The sequence below is a fragment of the Liolophura sinensis genome, chromosome 1 (assembly GCF_032854445.1).
Source record: "Liolophura sinensis isolate JHLJ2023 chromosome 1, CUHK_Ljap_v2, whole genome shotgun sequence".
Classification (NCBI taxonomy): Eukaryota; Metazoa; Mollusca; class Polyplacophora; order Chitonida; family Chitonidae; genus Liolophura; species Liolophura sinensis.
Genome location: NC_088295.1, coordinates 68,989,795 through 69,006,311, shown reverse-complemented (window position 1 = coordinate 69,006,311; position 16,517 = coordinate 68,989,795). Strand labels below are relative to the sequence as shown.

General features: G+C 38.4%; 2 protein-coding genes across 2 annotated transcripts; one reads left to right on the top strand and one right to left on the bottom strand.

The window, feature by feature from the left end:
* Positions 1–128: 128 nt before the first annotated feature.
* LOC135482171 (quinone oxidoreductase-like protein 1) lies at positions 129–8,299 on the top strand. Its single transcript, XM_064762032.1, has 11 exons — positions 129–209; positions 1,413–1,490; positions 2,902–3,025; positions 3,180–3,248; positions 3,660–3,841; positions 4,916–4,979; positions 5,793–5,891; positions 6,350–6,483; positions 6,711–6,816; positions 7,013–7,058; positions 7,581–8,299. Exons 1-11 carry the CDS (start codon positions 144–146, stop codon positions 7,675–7,677), a joined length of 1,065 nt encoding a protein of 354 aa, XP_064618102.1. The 5' UTR covers positions 129–143; the 3' UTR covers positions 7,678–8,299.
* Positions 8,300–9,172: 873 nt separating this feature from the next.
* On the bottom strand, positions 9,173–16,482 carry LOC135481770 (ATP synthase subunit O, mitochondrial-like). The gene is made up of 8 exons (XM_064761458.1): positions 16,426–16,482; positions 13,992–14,036; positions 13,554–13,664; positions 12,952–13,024; positions 11,567–11,626; positions 11,332–11,444; positions 10,848–10,934; positions 9,173–9,523 (listed from the first exon to the last, which is right to left on the bottom strand). Exons 1-8 carry the CDS (start codon positions 16,450–16,452, stop codon positions 9,410–9,412), a joined length of 630 nt encoding a protein of 209 aa, XP_064617528.1. The 5' UTR covers positions 16,453–16,482; the 3' UTR covers positions 9,173–9,409.
* Positions 16,483–16,517: the final 35 nt, after the last annotated feature.

The following is a 16,517-nucleotide window of genomic DNA, read 5'->3' as shown; positions in this document are numbered from 1 at the left end:
CTTTAATTTTCATATATCTGTCAGTCGTATTAAAATTGTCCCTATTTCTTTCCTTAATTATCTATCCTGCATTCTCCATCGTTTCGTATTTTGTGGGAGGGTCAAGACGTGGGAGGTGCCAAGTTCATGAAGATACAACAACCATGAAAAGTGTTTTCCTTGAAATTGGGACAGATTCAACCGTGGTGAAATTTGTTCTCAAAGACAGTGTAACTAAGCCGTTTAACTTTAAGACATGATTGTTATCAATGATGTATTCCGAGCTTCTTGTCATTGAGAACATGACTGACATTTACTGAAATCAGAACGTCAACGCATCATGCATGTAGTCTATGTTAGGAAAATAAAGTTGTTTAAACTGATACAAAATTTTATTTTATTTTGAGAGCTGATAATTTCAATCTGAGGTTATACAGGAAACAAACGTAATTGACGAATAGGCCAAAATTTGAAAATGTAGGTAGCCAAATAATCAAATAGAGTACACACATGCCAAACAAGATTTATGGAACCGGTATTCAGCCCCTACTGTGTAATACCCTCTATGTATACGGCTGTATTTATATAATTGTCCCTTATGAGAAATCAAGTATGGGGCCCAGTTTCACAAAGTGGCATAAAAAAATTTTTTCATCGTACATTTGTCGTTTAATATTTTGTACGTTACTATTACCGTACCATCGTCCTCTATGTGCCATTATCATACATATAGGATATCTTTGTGAAACTGGTCCCAGGTCTGTAATAAATGCTGGTTGACACTGACTGTATTTCTTTGACTTTTTCTCATGTTTACAAGGTGCTTATTCAATCATATTGAGAAGGCATTATTCTGTGTGGACTGAAAATTTTTTTGTGAAGTCCTGAAATTGGGCAATCCACACAGTGTAGTTTTGTCTAAAAAATCAAATTGAAAATGTGCTTAAATTTAACTGAAAGCTGCGCTTATGTTAAAAGGTTTATGGATTAAGGTACCAGAAATCATGGGTAATGTTCAGAAAACCACACTAATCAGCATACGTGTGCTGGAGTATTGTTATTTTTGTTATGGAAGAAAAATGTAAAAATAAAAATGAAAGCCTCCTGTTTCAGTGCAAAAAAGCGAATAATCTTGTGCAAATCGGTGCTTGCTTTTCAGTCGCTAGAAGAGATGAGGTGTGAGTTCAAAAACCAAACTTGGACAGGGAGTTGTAGATTCCCCCCTTTGAGGCCTAATAGTGATAATACTCTGTCAACAATGTGCAGTTTGAGGCCAGTTTTCAGACAGCCATCATATAAATGAAAAATTTTTCAGTATGCCATTAACAACAATCAAATAATAATAAATTTTATGTGCTGTGCAACTCCAATTTTGATAAGTAAATAAATTGTTTCATATAATGCATTAAATGGGCTTGATATTATGTTGTCAGATAAAGGAGCCAGTTCCAGAGAAAAATGATGTCCTTGTGCAAGTTAAGGCATGTGCTTTGTCACCCATTAACGTAAAGGTAAGGCATAAATATACATATAGTATTACCAATCATTCTGGTTTATCTCAAGCTGACATCCCTGTGTTAGTTGTCTGGAGGCTAAATGTTGAGTCCACAAAGACATTTTTCATAGAAGTAAAAGTTTTTAAAGTGATATTAATACTTATTTTTGTACCCTACGATGTAAAATTGTGAACACTGACAAAAAGTATGCGGAATCAGATTTATCCCTGTTTCACCTACAGTTTCACCTGTCTTCACCCAAAATGAAAGTAGTACATATGCATTGTAGTGTAGTAGAGATAATTCAAATTTTAAAGGAGAAGAAAATGTAAATATCAATCAAATACAATTGAAAAGAGTATGCATTTCCTCGCAGGTGCGTGCCATGAGAAAATTCTAATATGTACCTCAAGTAGATAAATTATAAATAAAGTCAGCGTCCATTTTGCCTAAGAACTAGTCCAGAAGTCTTCTGTGTTAGGAGGAGAATTGCCTTCGGAAACCGCCAAAGTGCAGTTCGTACATTTCCAGAAAAACTCTTCTTCCCTGAAGGTAGCGAACAGTACAGTTCGTTTTCCACTTGACGATCGGGAAACTGGAATGTTAGATGTAGGGTCCGAGTTTACATGAACGGGCCGGCAGTTTTAATGACTCTCATTGGCTGAGAGGCAACACACCCCCAGAATAAATTTCAGTGTGTTAAAGATGGAGGACGCGATTTATGCCAGCTTTGCCGTATTCAGGCTTTACGAGTATGGCAAGGAAAAATCGCAAAATTATGCAGCAGGCACCACCAGATAGAAAAAAATGTGCTCTTTTCAGCCTAAAGTGGTCATTTTTTAAAGTTTTCTTCTACTTTAAATTGTCAAAATTGGGTGTGTAGATTCGATTAATTGTCTGTAAGTTTAACACTCAATTAATTATAGTTAAAACGAGGACATTGTAAAAGTAAAGCATAAAATATAGGATCATTTTTAATGAAAAGTTAATGAAAATACTCTTAGTTACAAAGTTCATAATACCTTAAAAACAGTCCCATTTTTATCAGATGCTGAAAAGACATATTCATCTGTAAGTGATTGGCCTCTGGTATCTGGTCAAGTGGTTGGAACGTTCATAATCCGATCTTTCAAAGAGTTCATATGCATGCACTTTACGTGACCCTAAACAAGTAATTAAATATTTCAATTATTTTTGGCAATTTAATATTTGAATTATTATTGGAGAACGATTTATAACCAAGAGTTGTTCCCCTTCTTCCACCCAGAGGACTATGTGATGAAGAGTTATTCCCCTTCTTCCAGCCACCGCAATTAGTGTCTCATGTACATTACAATATTATACGCTCACCTTTCCAAATATGTCTGTGTTTGGTTCTCAAAGATTGGACAATATAATTTACTTTTTCTCTTTGACCATGTTTCAGGTAATAACTGAAGTCTTTCAGAAGAACCCTAGACAGCAATACCCAGTGGGTCATGGAGTATCAGGGGTTGTCACTGTGGTGGGGTCAAATGTCAGCAGTGTCAAGGTCGGACAGGAGGTTGTAGGTAAACAAGCACAGCAGTTGAAAAGCATAGATCACATTTTAATATGATACACCAACTCATATGACTTAGGATGTCTGTATTTATTAGTTTTATTAGCTATGTGAGGGATGTCTGAATGTTTTGTCTGACACTTTCCCAATTGACTGTTCTGTAGGAATTGTGTCCCTTGACAGTCACTACAGTGGATGTGCTGAATTCACAGTTTTCCAGGAACATGATGTGGGTAAGCCTATGGAGCCAGCCATTTGAAGGCTTACAATCTCCTCTAGTAGGAAAATTCATGCCACTGGATTAGGCAACCACATTCCATTGTACTACCTAGACAAGGGGCAATCAGCCATGTTCTGTTCTCGTGTAGTAATAACAGTAAAGGGCAAAGATAAGAATAATGTACTTCTTTTAAACTTATGTGGGAAGTGTTTTCACATGGTATTATTAAAGTGAAATAATGGAATCAACAAAAAAGCTGAAAACTACTTATATGTATTCCAGAAAGAACTGTTGGATAAATTTCTTCTCTCAAGCATTTTATTGTTGTTATGCTGTCTGAAAGCAGTATGCATAATTCTCTTATTGGCTGGTATACATCCACAAACAAATGTCTCATTCTTATAAGATGTTTTCTACCTTCTAGTGAAGAAGCCAGACATGCTGAGTTTTGAAGATGCTGCGGGGTTGCTGGGAGACGCTGTGAAGGCATACACAGCTCTGCACTATTCAGCTCACATCTGTGGTGGGGATACAGTACTGGTTGTGGATGGGGCCACTCCCTTTGGCACTGTGTGCATACAGTTAGCCCAGCACTGGGGAGCCAAGGTAAACCATCAGCAACCTAGGACTGCACTGCATAATGTAGAGCTAGTATTATACAAGTATGTCCTGCCTTGGTACTGAACAGGGAGTTAGGAGAGATGGTTTAGTGAGAAAGGTGTGCAACTCTTAACCACAAGGCTCACAAGATATGGGTTCAACCCCAGCCTTGGACAGAGTCTGTAGATTCACCTTCTCTTGTTCTTCATATGATCTTGGTGACGATAAGCTGGCAACACGCTCATGGGGCCCATGTGTACTGTTTTACATTTGTTGAATGTATGACATATGTGGTAAAGTTTTTCAATGACTTGGTACTAGTGGGTTGAACGCCAGTCTTCTCCAACCACCATGCATGCCAACCATAAAACTTGAATAGTGAAGACTTTCTGAGTATGACATTAAAGAACAATCAAATACATAAATATTTCACTGCTAGAGCAGTTTGCTGGAGCCTCATTGACAATATTAAGCTGTTTACTATTCTGATGTGGCTGTTTGCAATGTCTGTCATCCATGGAAGACCACTTGTCTTTCACCAGTATGCCATGGAAAGCTTTATGTCGCACATGGGAAAGTTTGCCGGTGTTGTGCCATACATTGGTGATTTACCCTGAGCTCTCCAGTTAGATACATCAATAAACCTGACTGCCATCATTTGAAGGGAAAGTCTTGAGTATGTCATTAAGCAAGAATCAAACAGATAATAAATCTTTGTTCAGTATGAGTCTCTTATGTATGATTCAACGAGAAACTCTAACCATGGTGTATGTTGTGAAGCTGTTTGTATCTACTTCAGCCATGTAATCCTCAAGTGCTGATGTTAAATAATTTGGCCTGAAAAGAGTTTATTTCAAATTTTAAAAGGAATGCCATTTTTCCAATACTCATCAACGGCTGTGAGATTCAGTAATACTATGCATGAGAAACTGCTATCAGTCATACATGCTGTAACTTATGTAAATTTGACAAAAATAATAAATTTGTTATCAAGGTCTGTAAAAGTTGGTAGTCGGCCTGTCAATGTACATAGGCCTACATACTTGTGATACATGTATCTGTCATGTGGTTTTATGGCAGGTCCTTGCCACCTCAAGCACACAGGCAGAAAAGGACTATCTGAACAGTTTCCAGCCTCCTTTAGGTCAGTATTTGATTATGAATTAACATTGTGATGATCACAATACCGAGCTTTCGAGTTGTGGTGTTACAACATCGTGGTGACATCATTTGTGTGGTGATGTTGTCACTTTACAGCACGGTGGGGCAAATCAGTGCATTTTAATGTGCGAGTATGTACAATAATTAATATTATCCATAATCGATAAATTTTATCACCTGTAATATTTATTTTAGGGGATAAATCAGGTAATTAAAGTTGTGTTTTATGGACAATCTATAATTGTATATACCTATCCATGTTAAAATGCACTGATTTGCTCCACCGAATCGTAAAGTGACAACATCACATCATGACGTCACTTCAGAAAGGGATGTCACCACAATGTGGAACATCACAACTCAAAACTCCTAAATTGGTCAGCAGCTAGATTAAACATGTCCCTAGTGAAACATTTTGGTATTTGTAGGTCTCAAAGAGCACGGCATATATGCATATATGCTACTATTTGGCCCAAGATTTAGCAGGCCAGTCAGGTTTGACAGCATAACAAATTTTTTCTCTTTTTTGTGACTTAGTATTAACAGTCATTTGAAGAGATATTGTCTTTTCCATTTTTCCTTCTGGAGAAAAGGACATTTGAAAATAACTTTAGTATGGTGGGTATTTGGGACAATTGAAAAAGAATAATTTCCGAGTGTTTTTTTTTCCAGAAAAACTGGAAATAATGTTGATGGTTATATTTACAAATAACTCTTCATATTCTTTTGTCTGAGGTTTACTTCGTTTGTATGTTTGCTCTACTATTAACACAAATTCACTATTTCTCTGTTTCAGCCCATGTTGTAGACTTGGGTCATAAAAGTAACATGCTGGTAAGCAGTGTAATGGAGGAGACTGGAGGGCTGGGGGTGGACTGTTTTATAGATAATGGAGGTGAGACCTGTGTGTTATGTAATCCATGATTGTTTTCTTTATCCTGTCTAAATTAAAGGTCATGATCTTACAGAGAAGAAATGTCACACGTATCATTATGAGTTCTAATGATGAACATTACGACTAATGACCAATGTGAAGTTTGGATCTGTCTCATGCTGGCTGTGATTCCACTTTATAGTGAAAGTTTGACAGGCACGTGGCAAGTTCCATTGATTTTTCTCCAGCCCTCTGTCTGCTGTTATCCTGGCAGGTGTGATACAGGTGAAAAAATCTTACATATATACAAAATTGTACTAATTGGCTGGTGTGAGAGAAAAGCAGATTTGGGCTATTTCTAGCCTATGCTGAAGTTTATGTATTGTTATCCATTCAAGAAAACTGAGTATTAAGGCATGTTTCAAAACAAAAATAAAACCACGTTTTTGTCAAGAATACTTTTTGTGTTCTCTCCACAGTACGTCTGTTCAACACAGAAGAAGATATAACATCCATGGGTGAGCGGTACAAATATCCAGTGCCCCATAAGAATGATGTGATATCTTGCCTGGCTGTTGGGTCTCGCTGGGTCACTGGTCAGATGTCTCTGCAGGTAGGTCAGATAGTTTGCAAGATCATGTTTGTTGTATTCTCTTCATTGTCATATTTGGTATCCATATAGAGGCTATTTGCTGACCAAATGCAACAAGTTCTCTGCACCCATCTCCACTGGGTTTATTTTTTGAGGTATTCAGAAAGGGCAATGATTCCGTCCTGCAGTAATAGATGTGAAACTGTGTATTATATTATGTGTTATGGATGAATTATTTATCCTTTCAGCTTGACCCACCGAATTCCCAGCAGTTGTTTTTACGAGGGGCCAATATTTGTTTCCTGTTTGACCAAATATGGACATTGTCCCGAGCTCAGCATGGACGCTACCAGCGTATCCTTGCACTATGATGTCTGCACCTGACAAATAGAATTAGACAATTATTATAATGCTGTAACTTCATTTAGGAAAATTCGATGAGAAATTATTTTGAGGTTAGTGAAAGTGGGTCCAGCACTCCAATATGGTCCTGGTTTAAAAGTTCAAGATGTCATAGTTGTAATGGAATTAGTTCCTTGATCACATTTAGATATACTCCAGGACGCTGCAGAGAAAATAGACAGAGGCCTCATCAAGTAAGTAATCGGGAACTTGGTACATCTGTAAAGGTGTTCTCTTCGTTTCATTTTGTTTCAATATATCTGCAGCCTCCAAAACTTTTGTACTCAGTTAAGTCAGACTAGTGATAAAGATGTTAAGGCTCATACTTCTCAGTGACTTAAAATTTCGCTTATGACTTAACTTGCTCAGTTTACTGTATTCTGAGAGTTCTAATGATTCTAGACAAGTGTGTTAAGGCTAGTTTGGATGGTATTATCATATCCTGTTGGAAAAATATATGTTTCAGCACCAAAAATGATGTTTTATGGTATTCCTCTGAAAATGCGCTTTTGAGGGCAAAAATTGGGGTCATTTAGGGTATTTATTATTCAAAACAGTGAGTAAACAATGACTAAAGAAATTATTATAGAACAGGGCTTTGTAACGCCACATCAGCAATATCCCAACCATTTTGTGACAAATAAAAATGCATGGAAGATGAACAATTTCTTCATTATTAGACCATCCTTGTGAAGTATCAAAATATTTGCTTTCAGGGTGAAAATTGCTCAGACTGTGTCCCTGGACAATGCTGTTCAAGTTCTTCAAAAGCTGAACGATTTTAGAATTGGGAAAGTTGTTGTCAAACCTTAATCTTAGTAGCTGGTCACTGTCCTGTTTTATATGTACATGTATGTAACATATAGCTATAAAAGATATATGATGTTGAACACTGTGTACTGAGTTCCAGTTAAGTGGGAGTTTTACAAATACATTTGTTAAGAATAGTTGTACCAAAGTTTATAACTAATACATTATTGCTGGTAGAGCCATGTTTCAGTTATAGTGTCCAGCAAAGTTCCTTGCGGTGTTGGTGCACACATATTTCAGCTGTGGTGTCCAGCCAGGCCCTGTACAATCCTATCAGTGCTATTACAGCCATGTTTCAGCTGTGGTGTCCAGTGAAGTGCTGTGGGTTCTCATCACTGTTGGTCCAGTAAGGTCCAGTGTGATCACATCAGCACTGTTTTAGCCATACTTCAGCTATGGTAACCAGTGAGGCCCTGTGTGAGCATACCAGTGCTGTTACAGCCATATTTCAGTTGTGGTACCCAGTGAGACCTGTGTAAACCCACCAGTGCTGTAAAAGCAAAATTTCAGCTGTGGTACCCAGGGAGGCCCTGTGTGAGCCTACCAGTGCTGTTACAGCAATATTTCAGCCTCTGTGCCCAGTGAGGAACTGTGTGAACCCACCAGTGCTGTTACAGCCATATTCAGCTGTGGTATCCAGTGAAGCCCTGCATGAACCCACCAGTGCTCTTACAGCCATATTAAGCTGTGGTACCCAGTGAAGCCCTTGCGTGAACCCACCAGTGCTGTTACACCCATATTTCAGCTGTGGTACCCAGTGAGGCCTGTGTGAACCCACCAGTGCTGTTACAGCCATATTCAGCTGTGGTACCCAGTGAAGCCCTGCGTCGACCCACCAGTGCTCTTACAGCCATATTCAGCTGTGGTACCCAGTGAGGGCCTGTGTGAACCCACCAGTGCTCTTACAGCCATATTCAGCTGTGGTAACCAGTAAGGCCTGTGTGAGCCTACCAGTGCTGTTACAGCCATATTTCAGCTATGGTACTCAGTGAGGCCCTGTGTGAACCTACCAGTGCTGTTACAGCCATATTTTAGCAAGGCCTTGTGATCGTGTCATTGCTGTTCTAGTCCTCTTGAGCTGTGGTTGCAAACATGATCACATCATTGCTGCTCTGTTTTAGTGCTGTCAAGCAAAATAATGATTGCTTCCACAGTGATCAAGTGATTGTCAGCTGCAGCTTTCAGTCAGGAGCTTTGTTACGTATCAGTGTAAGGTGGTATTTTAAGCTGGTTTCCAACATCTGTAAACCATATAGCTGTCGATTAAGTGAAACATCTAAAGATGGGTCATTGACTTAACAAGGAGCTGGATGGCATGGACTTTTGCAGGATTCTCAGTTATTGTGAAATTATGCTTGTTACTAATCCCCTTATGCAAGGCCAGGCTTGAATGCATTCTTCATTTTGGGTTGAAAGGCATGCACTTTAACCACTTGACAATGCTCTATACACAACCTTATATACAATTATATTTTTATATACAATTTCAACCATACAAAAACAAGCAACTAAAGTTTGTTTTCACTTCCTGGCTATTTTATTGTGAATAATGCACACAAGTTGGTCAATCACAGTAATCCTGGGTCTGTCAAATATAATAGCACTCTGCCTACAAACTCTATGTTCATCGTGAACCCTTTAGAAATGAAATCTTATGTCAGGTATAAAGACTTTTGTCCAATAAAACACAGTAACAGTGTAAATGTTGAGATGCTGGAGACTAATGGCCTTGTCATCACACTGCCTCCTTGATGAGGTTTGTGTAGTTCTTTATCTTGGTAGCCATGGACATATCCACATATTTGTCACCGATGTTCACCACCATGCCTCCAATCAGACTGGGATCAACCTTAAAACAGCAATCAAAAGTACATGTATCTGTTTTTCTATAAGCACTTCATATGCATTTATTTCCAGTCTAACGCAGAGGCTTGGCATTTTTAATTCATCTTACAAGTAACCTTGTGGGCCAGGTGGTAAATTGTTTTTTGAAAGAACAGAATTGTATCTTTGTAACATCATCAGAATGAATTATTTGTTTGTAAAAGTTCAAACAAACTGAAAAAATTTGTTTTCGTACATGGGAAGAATTATCTTTTCATCTACTATGATGGAAAAACCTCAATGTTGTATCCACAAATATACCCCACAACCTTTGCCTATATCACTTCTCTTCAACAAAAATCAAATCTGAATGGAGAAGATGTTTCTAATGAAGTGTGATTTTAAATGCACAAAGAAAAAAAAAAATTGTGAACGCAGTTTTCAAGAAATGCCAACCTTGTGCATTGAATCTTGTTCAAATACTTCATCACCCATTCATCAAGCATTTGATTAGAGTTTCCAACAGCTCCCCAGATTATTTCACTTCTCTATTAGACATCATTATTATATGTGAAGGAAGCTCAACACTGCTGTGAAGAATCTAAACCATAGCCCAACAAACCTTGGGGTATGACTGTTAATGCGGTGCCACTACATTCATTGTATGTATGTATGCTTCGTGTTTTATGTTGACGAGTCATTAGGTGTATGTACATATACTGTGTCTTCTTGTGGCAAGGTGAGCTTCATCCACTGAAGTATCAAGCCAAAGACACTTGACATGACACCACATCTCTAACCCCAGTGCTGAACGCCAAACGAGGCAGCAACAAGTAATATAGTAAGTCTTTGGTATGACCCAACTTAGGTGTTATCCCAGATCTCCGGACTTCGAGGCAGACACTGTAATAGGCGAGTCTCGAGTTGGATTTTTGTTATTGTCAAAGGTAAAACAGTCCTACTGTGTCATGCGTCTTGTCAAAAATATTGGGCACCATTTGTTAACATTAATTTACTGATCACCTGTCTCACCCTTTTCATGATACCTCTTTCCTTTAGGAACATTTAAAGTTCACAAACATTCAGATTCTCAATTTTCTCATCATTCGTCTACACTAAATAACTTTTTATGACACTTTTTTCTGATGTCTATGTTATAGTGAATGTGATCAAAAATATTTGCCTAATATTTTTGACAGGTCACATGATACAGATGAACTTTTTCTACTTTCATTGACAGAAGAGTTCAAACTTGAAACCCTATTAGGCCACCAAAGCCATCCTTACATTCAATGAGTGAAATTCATTTTCATAAACTTACACGTACAATGGGTATTGTGTATATTTACCTGACACTCAAGTTGTAAAGATTCTCCCTTCTTAAGAAATCCTTGTAGAGCTGACTGTAGGTCTTTTAGATTTCCGCTGTCCAAGGGCTATGAAAAGAACGAGATCAATGTGGAATTTACAATAGCAGCATTATGTAAGTGTATCTGCTTAAGAAATTATGCTCACCTTAAACTACTAAACAATAAATTTAGTTCTTTATCTTTGCTTTTCACCTATAGCAAACCATGCTGATCAACCAGTACCACCATATTCCTAATTCTATCCTTAAAGAGTTAAATGAACAGTATCTATTTGCGCACCATACAGAAGAATAATACTCGACACATCACAGGAAAGGGATTTTGTACATCAACTGAATGTACAAATAAGTTCCAATGGAGGCTTGAACATGAAAAACTTCATTCTGCGTAACACAATGCCCTATAATCCCATTCAGAGTGGACAGGTTCCGGTTTAGCAATGGTACCAATTTGGGAAACAAACCTTGGCAGTTGTTACAGTGCAGGTGACCTCTCCGCGATGAGCACTCATCATTTTCTGGTAAGCACCCAGGACACCCTGTAGTTTGTTCAACCTGCCATTTTCAGCCATAGTAACTGAATTAAAAATAAAACCAAAAAAAGAAAACAAATTCAGATTCAAGGCATCTAATCTAATATGTTTATATGAATGTATGATCAAAGGTTATTAAAACACAAGAGAAGATTGAAAAGCTCACCACACAAGTTGATAAGAAGACTGGACATCTTCTGTTTAGTAAGTACGTCACCCAGGACAGCTGCAAAAGCAAGATTTAATACACCTTGAGTTGACACATAACAGCAGATCTGAACCATACTAACACAACAAGACACCACAACACTTATTTCAGGCAAAAGTTCAGTTCTAAAACTGCACACTTTACACATCAAATTAAAAACTGTCTTATTAAGTGATAAAATTGGTGAAATATAGCATGGCAAGGAGAAATCAGAATATTGTAAATGACCCAAAGTTTCAGCCCATAATGGCCAGGATTTGTTGCGTTAATTGTCGTTCTTACTGAGTGCTGCGAGAGAGCATCAGGGTTGGCCAGGGGAATACATGAGCAGCTCATGAATGTAATTAACAAGTTTACACATTGGCTCTTTTGTTTGCCACGAGTCATCCGACGTATCCACCCATTTGTCAACAGACAACAGGTGTTCAGATGATGTACCTGGTGTTCAAGTAATGCATACCAGGTGTTCAAGTGTCATGCACTGGGTGTTTAAGTTACCTATAACAGGTTTTCAAGTAAATTACTAATTTCACTGATTCCATTTGAAAACTAGCTGCTTCACTCACAAGGATTTGAACATGGGTCTCAATCACCAACACTCTACCATCTAAACTATTTTGTAGTTCTCCCATGCTCGTGCTAGTATAAGTACTAGAAACTGCTCCCGTACCATTGTACCATCATACTCACTTTCCCATACTACTGACACTTGTCAACAACAACAACAGCCTGATATCCAAAACTCTGTTGAAACATCTTACTAAATTGTTTAAAGCGAAAATAAAGGATAATGCAAAGTAAATGCATGTCGTATACCTGTGTAATTTGTCACAGTACCAGTGTTATGGATAACATCTTAAGAGCTTCATATAAGACCACATTGCAAATAGTCACAGTACAGCCTCAAAGAAATACACATATGATGTATTCGCTCTATATCCTGTCAATGTTTCAACATTTTGCTTCCTAAATCTACTTAAGTTTAAAATTATTGACATATATAGCTTTACAAACCTGTACATACTGTATGTGTCACATGTTAATCACTAAAACAGTGATTTCATGAAATGAATGACACTTGGCAAACAATGAAACCACTGTGTAAGTCAGTTACTGCCTTTGGTTTCAGTGTAGAAGCCAGATCTACACTTGACTAGTTGGGAGATCTGCGCACTTCGCTTCAGGCTAATAAAACGGGTGGGCTATTCACACTCTTCTATCATCTTTCTGCCTAATCAGACCCTGCGAGAGTCAATGACAGTCACCAATGGGTGAAACTTTAGGTCATTTGCCATACTTCGAACACAATACATTCCAACACAGATAAAAATCTGAACGCTTACCTTTCTTTTCTTGCCTCTGCAGAGAAGGATTAAGAATGTATTGTGTTAAATGCACATCCTTCCTCAATAAATTCTATAAAACATAAGAACACAAAAGCCACCTTACAAAACTACAAATTTCTTTTACTGTTCACATTTCATTTATTTTTCAATTTCATAGGTGTTTTACACTGTACTCAACAGCAGCCATCATTATGGTAGCAGCAAACTACGGATGGTCATGGATCCCCCCCGGGCTCCGCCAGGCCTTCCCATGCATGACCAGAAAGGAAGCCAGCTGAACGGACTTGAATTCACAGTGACTGTCTTCAAGTGACAATTGTAAACGTTACATCACATAGTGTTAACTATAACTGTTAATATATTCTGTAAAAGGTAAGTATAAATCAGGATTAAGCCAGGATATGGACAGAACAGCCAGGAAAATGAATTCACTTTCCCAGTAGAAAGTTACACTGTTTCTTATATTCTTTTTTCTCCTTTAATACTGGAATTCACTGAAATTTCATTTTTGATAAAACTATCAAGGGAAGTATACACTGCTACAAAAGGAGCTAATATCTGGCTACATACGTGTATCCACAGTCATACCCCTGGTTTACCTGAAAGGATTTGATTTCGTTCTCCACAGCATCCAGTTTTTTCTCTTTGGCAGCAGCAGAGAACAATGCAGTGGCATATCTCCCTTCTATACCATACACCTGGATTGGTGGCTGTAATACAACAAGAAATGGACACTTAGCCTTTAGACCATTAATCCAGTGAGAACCCAAGGGCTAAAATGGAAAAACATAGGATGTCATACACCTTATTTGGAGAGCATTACATTTAAAACTTTTGGGACCAGGGCTTCCATTTTGTCACTTTTCAACACGTAAACAAATTTTGGCTTACTTCTAACAATGTGATGAGGTCAGGTAACAAAACTTAACCAGCTACCCTGTAATAGCAATTAATTTGACCAGGTTAAATTTTTATTTACTTATCTTTCAACATAAATATTTTCGAGTCCATTGCAATATTTGGCTTGGCTTACTTACATTCACCAGGGCTCTGGAAACAGAGGACGTGCTGAATTGGCGCACCTGAAAAAGATAGCTCATCATGATGGACTGATTTATAATGTGTAATGCCGCACTCAGGAATATTTCACTTATGCGATAGCATGCAGGTTCAGTGGTGCAGGAATCTAAAATGCTTGAAGTGAACCACTGGCCTTAGTGAGGTACCTGACAAGCCTCATCTTAATACTGCAGACTAAACATTGAGACCTGAATTTCACTGAGCGCTTGGGGTTTAATGACGTACTTAACAATTTTTCAGTCATATGATGACGAAGGAATCCTTAGAGTGCATGTAATGTGCCTCCTTGTTGCAGGACGGATTTCCGTAGCTCTTTTATCTAGTGCTGCTTCACTGAGACGGCTTACCAAGAGCAAGTAAGCCGCCCCGCATGAGCCATCATACTGATAGGGGTTAACCAGTCATTGCACTATCCGCTTCATGCTGAACGCCAAGTGAGGAAGTTACAACTTCCTCTTTTAAAGTCTTAGGTGTGACTCGACCCAGGATTGACCATGGATCTACCGCTCCTGAAGCGGACGCTCTACCAACTGTGCTATCTGAGCCAGTGACCTGAATTTAAGAATGCCACTCTCATAATAACTTTGGTGAAGACGTCTTAATGGTGATAGCACAGCATGAACATAGTACTTAGTTACATCTACAAGAACATATTTACACAAAATATTTGTTCAGTTAAATGTTAAGGTGTATTTTCATCGATGTTTGATATTTACCAGCCTCAAATTTATTCAATGAACTGAACCATGGTTTAGAACAGAATTTGAAAAGGATTTACAAGTTTATGAGTGATTGGAAAGATCGTTTTCCACTCAGTAGATCGACACAAGAAATTGACATGTGCAGCCGTTTTAGAGAACATTTAAAAGGCCCACTTTATTCACTTTGAGGAAAGGATTGACTGGAGTGTTCAGTTCAATGATTAAACGTTGGTGCAGGTAAATATCAGAAATTGTTCAAAACAGACCTGAACATTTAATTTAAATAGTTCGAGTACACTGGCTGTTGGTTGAGAAATATTTGGATACGCCATATTCATGGCTCCTCAACCTACTGTCAGAGACAAGTGCATTTGGCTAAATGGTGTGGGACAGGTAGCGTCCCGAATAAGTACTTCAACTACCTCTGTCAGGGCAAATCCACGTTGCAACATAAACCCTTCCAATTGCCACACAAAATTTTCTAATGATAGTCCACTAAAGTATCGTTTCACACATAAAATACCACCAGGCCATACTGTCACCAGTGATTTGAACATAACTGTCATTTGCCTCATCGTTCGACCGGATCACATGAAAACATGAATCGTCACCAAATTGAACTCCTGATCTCCATAATTCAAAGTTGACTTTATTTCAGATACCCAATTCCAAAAAATTAAATTCTGCATTTGCAAAAATATTGCACTGAACTAAGGTTATCACTGTTACAAAAATATACAAAAATAAAATAAGTCTGCTTTTGTATTTGCCTATTTTAATACATGGCGACCGCCTTGATTTTTTTTTTTTTTTTTTGATTGGTGTTTTACGCTGTACTCAAGAATATTTCACTTATACGACGGCGGCCAGCATTATGGTGGGTGGAAACCGGGCAGAGCCCGGCGGAAACCCAAGACCATCCGCAGGTTGCTGGCAGACCTTCCCACGTACGGCTGGAGAGGAAGCCAGCATGAGCTGGTCTTGAACTCACAGCGACCGCATTGGTGAGAGACTTCTGGGTTACTACGCTGCGCTAGCGCGCTAACCGACTGAGCGACCGTCTTGAAAACACGAGGGTACCACATGGCCTGAAGGCATTGTACACGTGAAACGATACTTTATTGGATTATTATTACAAAATTTTGTGTGGTAATTGGAAGGGGTTATGTTACGTTGTGGATTTGACCAGCTACAGGTAGGTGAAGTGATTATTCAGGCCACTACCTGTACTACACAATTTAGCCAAATGCACTTTTCCCTGACTGTAGGCTGATCAGCTATGTTATATGGCGTATCCAAATATTTCTCAACCAACAGTCAGTTTACTCGGATTATTAATTTAACTGAACTAGTTGGGCAATGAACCCCTTCTCGTATGTTCACTGTGAAAAGTTGGTACTTCAATGAAATGACGCAACTCTACCACGTGACAACAACCGCAACTTTAAAAATTTCATGAAATAATTAAATGTATTAACAGTGGGCTAGTACTGACGGTAACATCACTTCGTTTTCTGACATGAATGCAACAACAACACTGGTGAAGTTCAGTCAAGGTCAGTAATATATCCTTTAGCAGCTATAAACAAGAGACAGCTGCACTGAACGAATATATCCCTTATTTGCTGAAAATAAAAGCAGGTAGACAAAATAGTTCACAAACAAGACTTCAAACACCGGTTAAATTTACCAACTGCCCAAGCTTGAACGAAGCCATGATCGTGAAGGAAGTGCCTTTATGGCCACGGAATTGTGGGACTGGAAGGGTATTCTCCTAGCCCC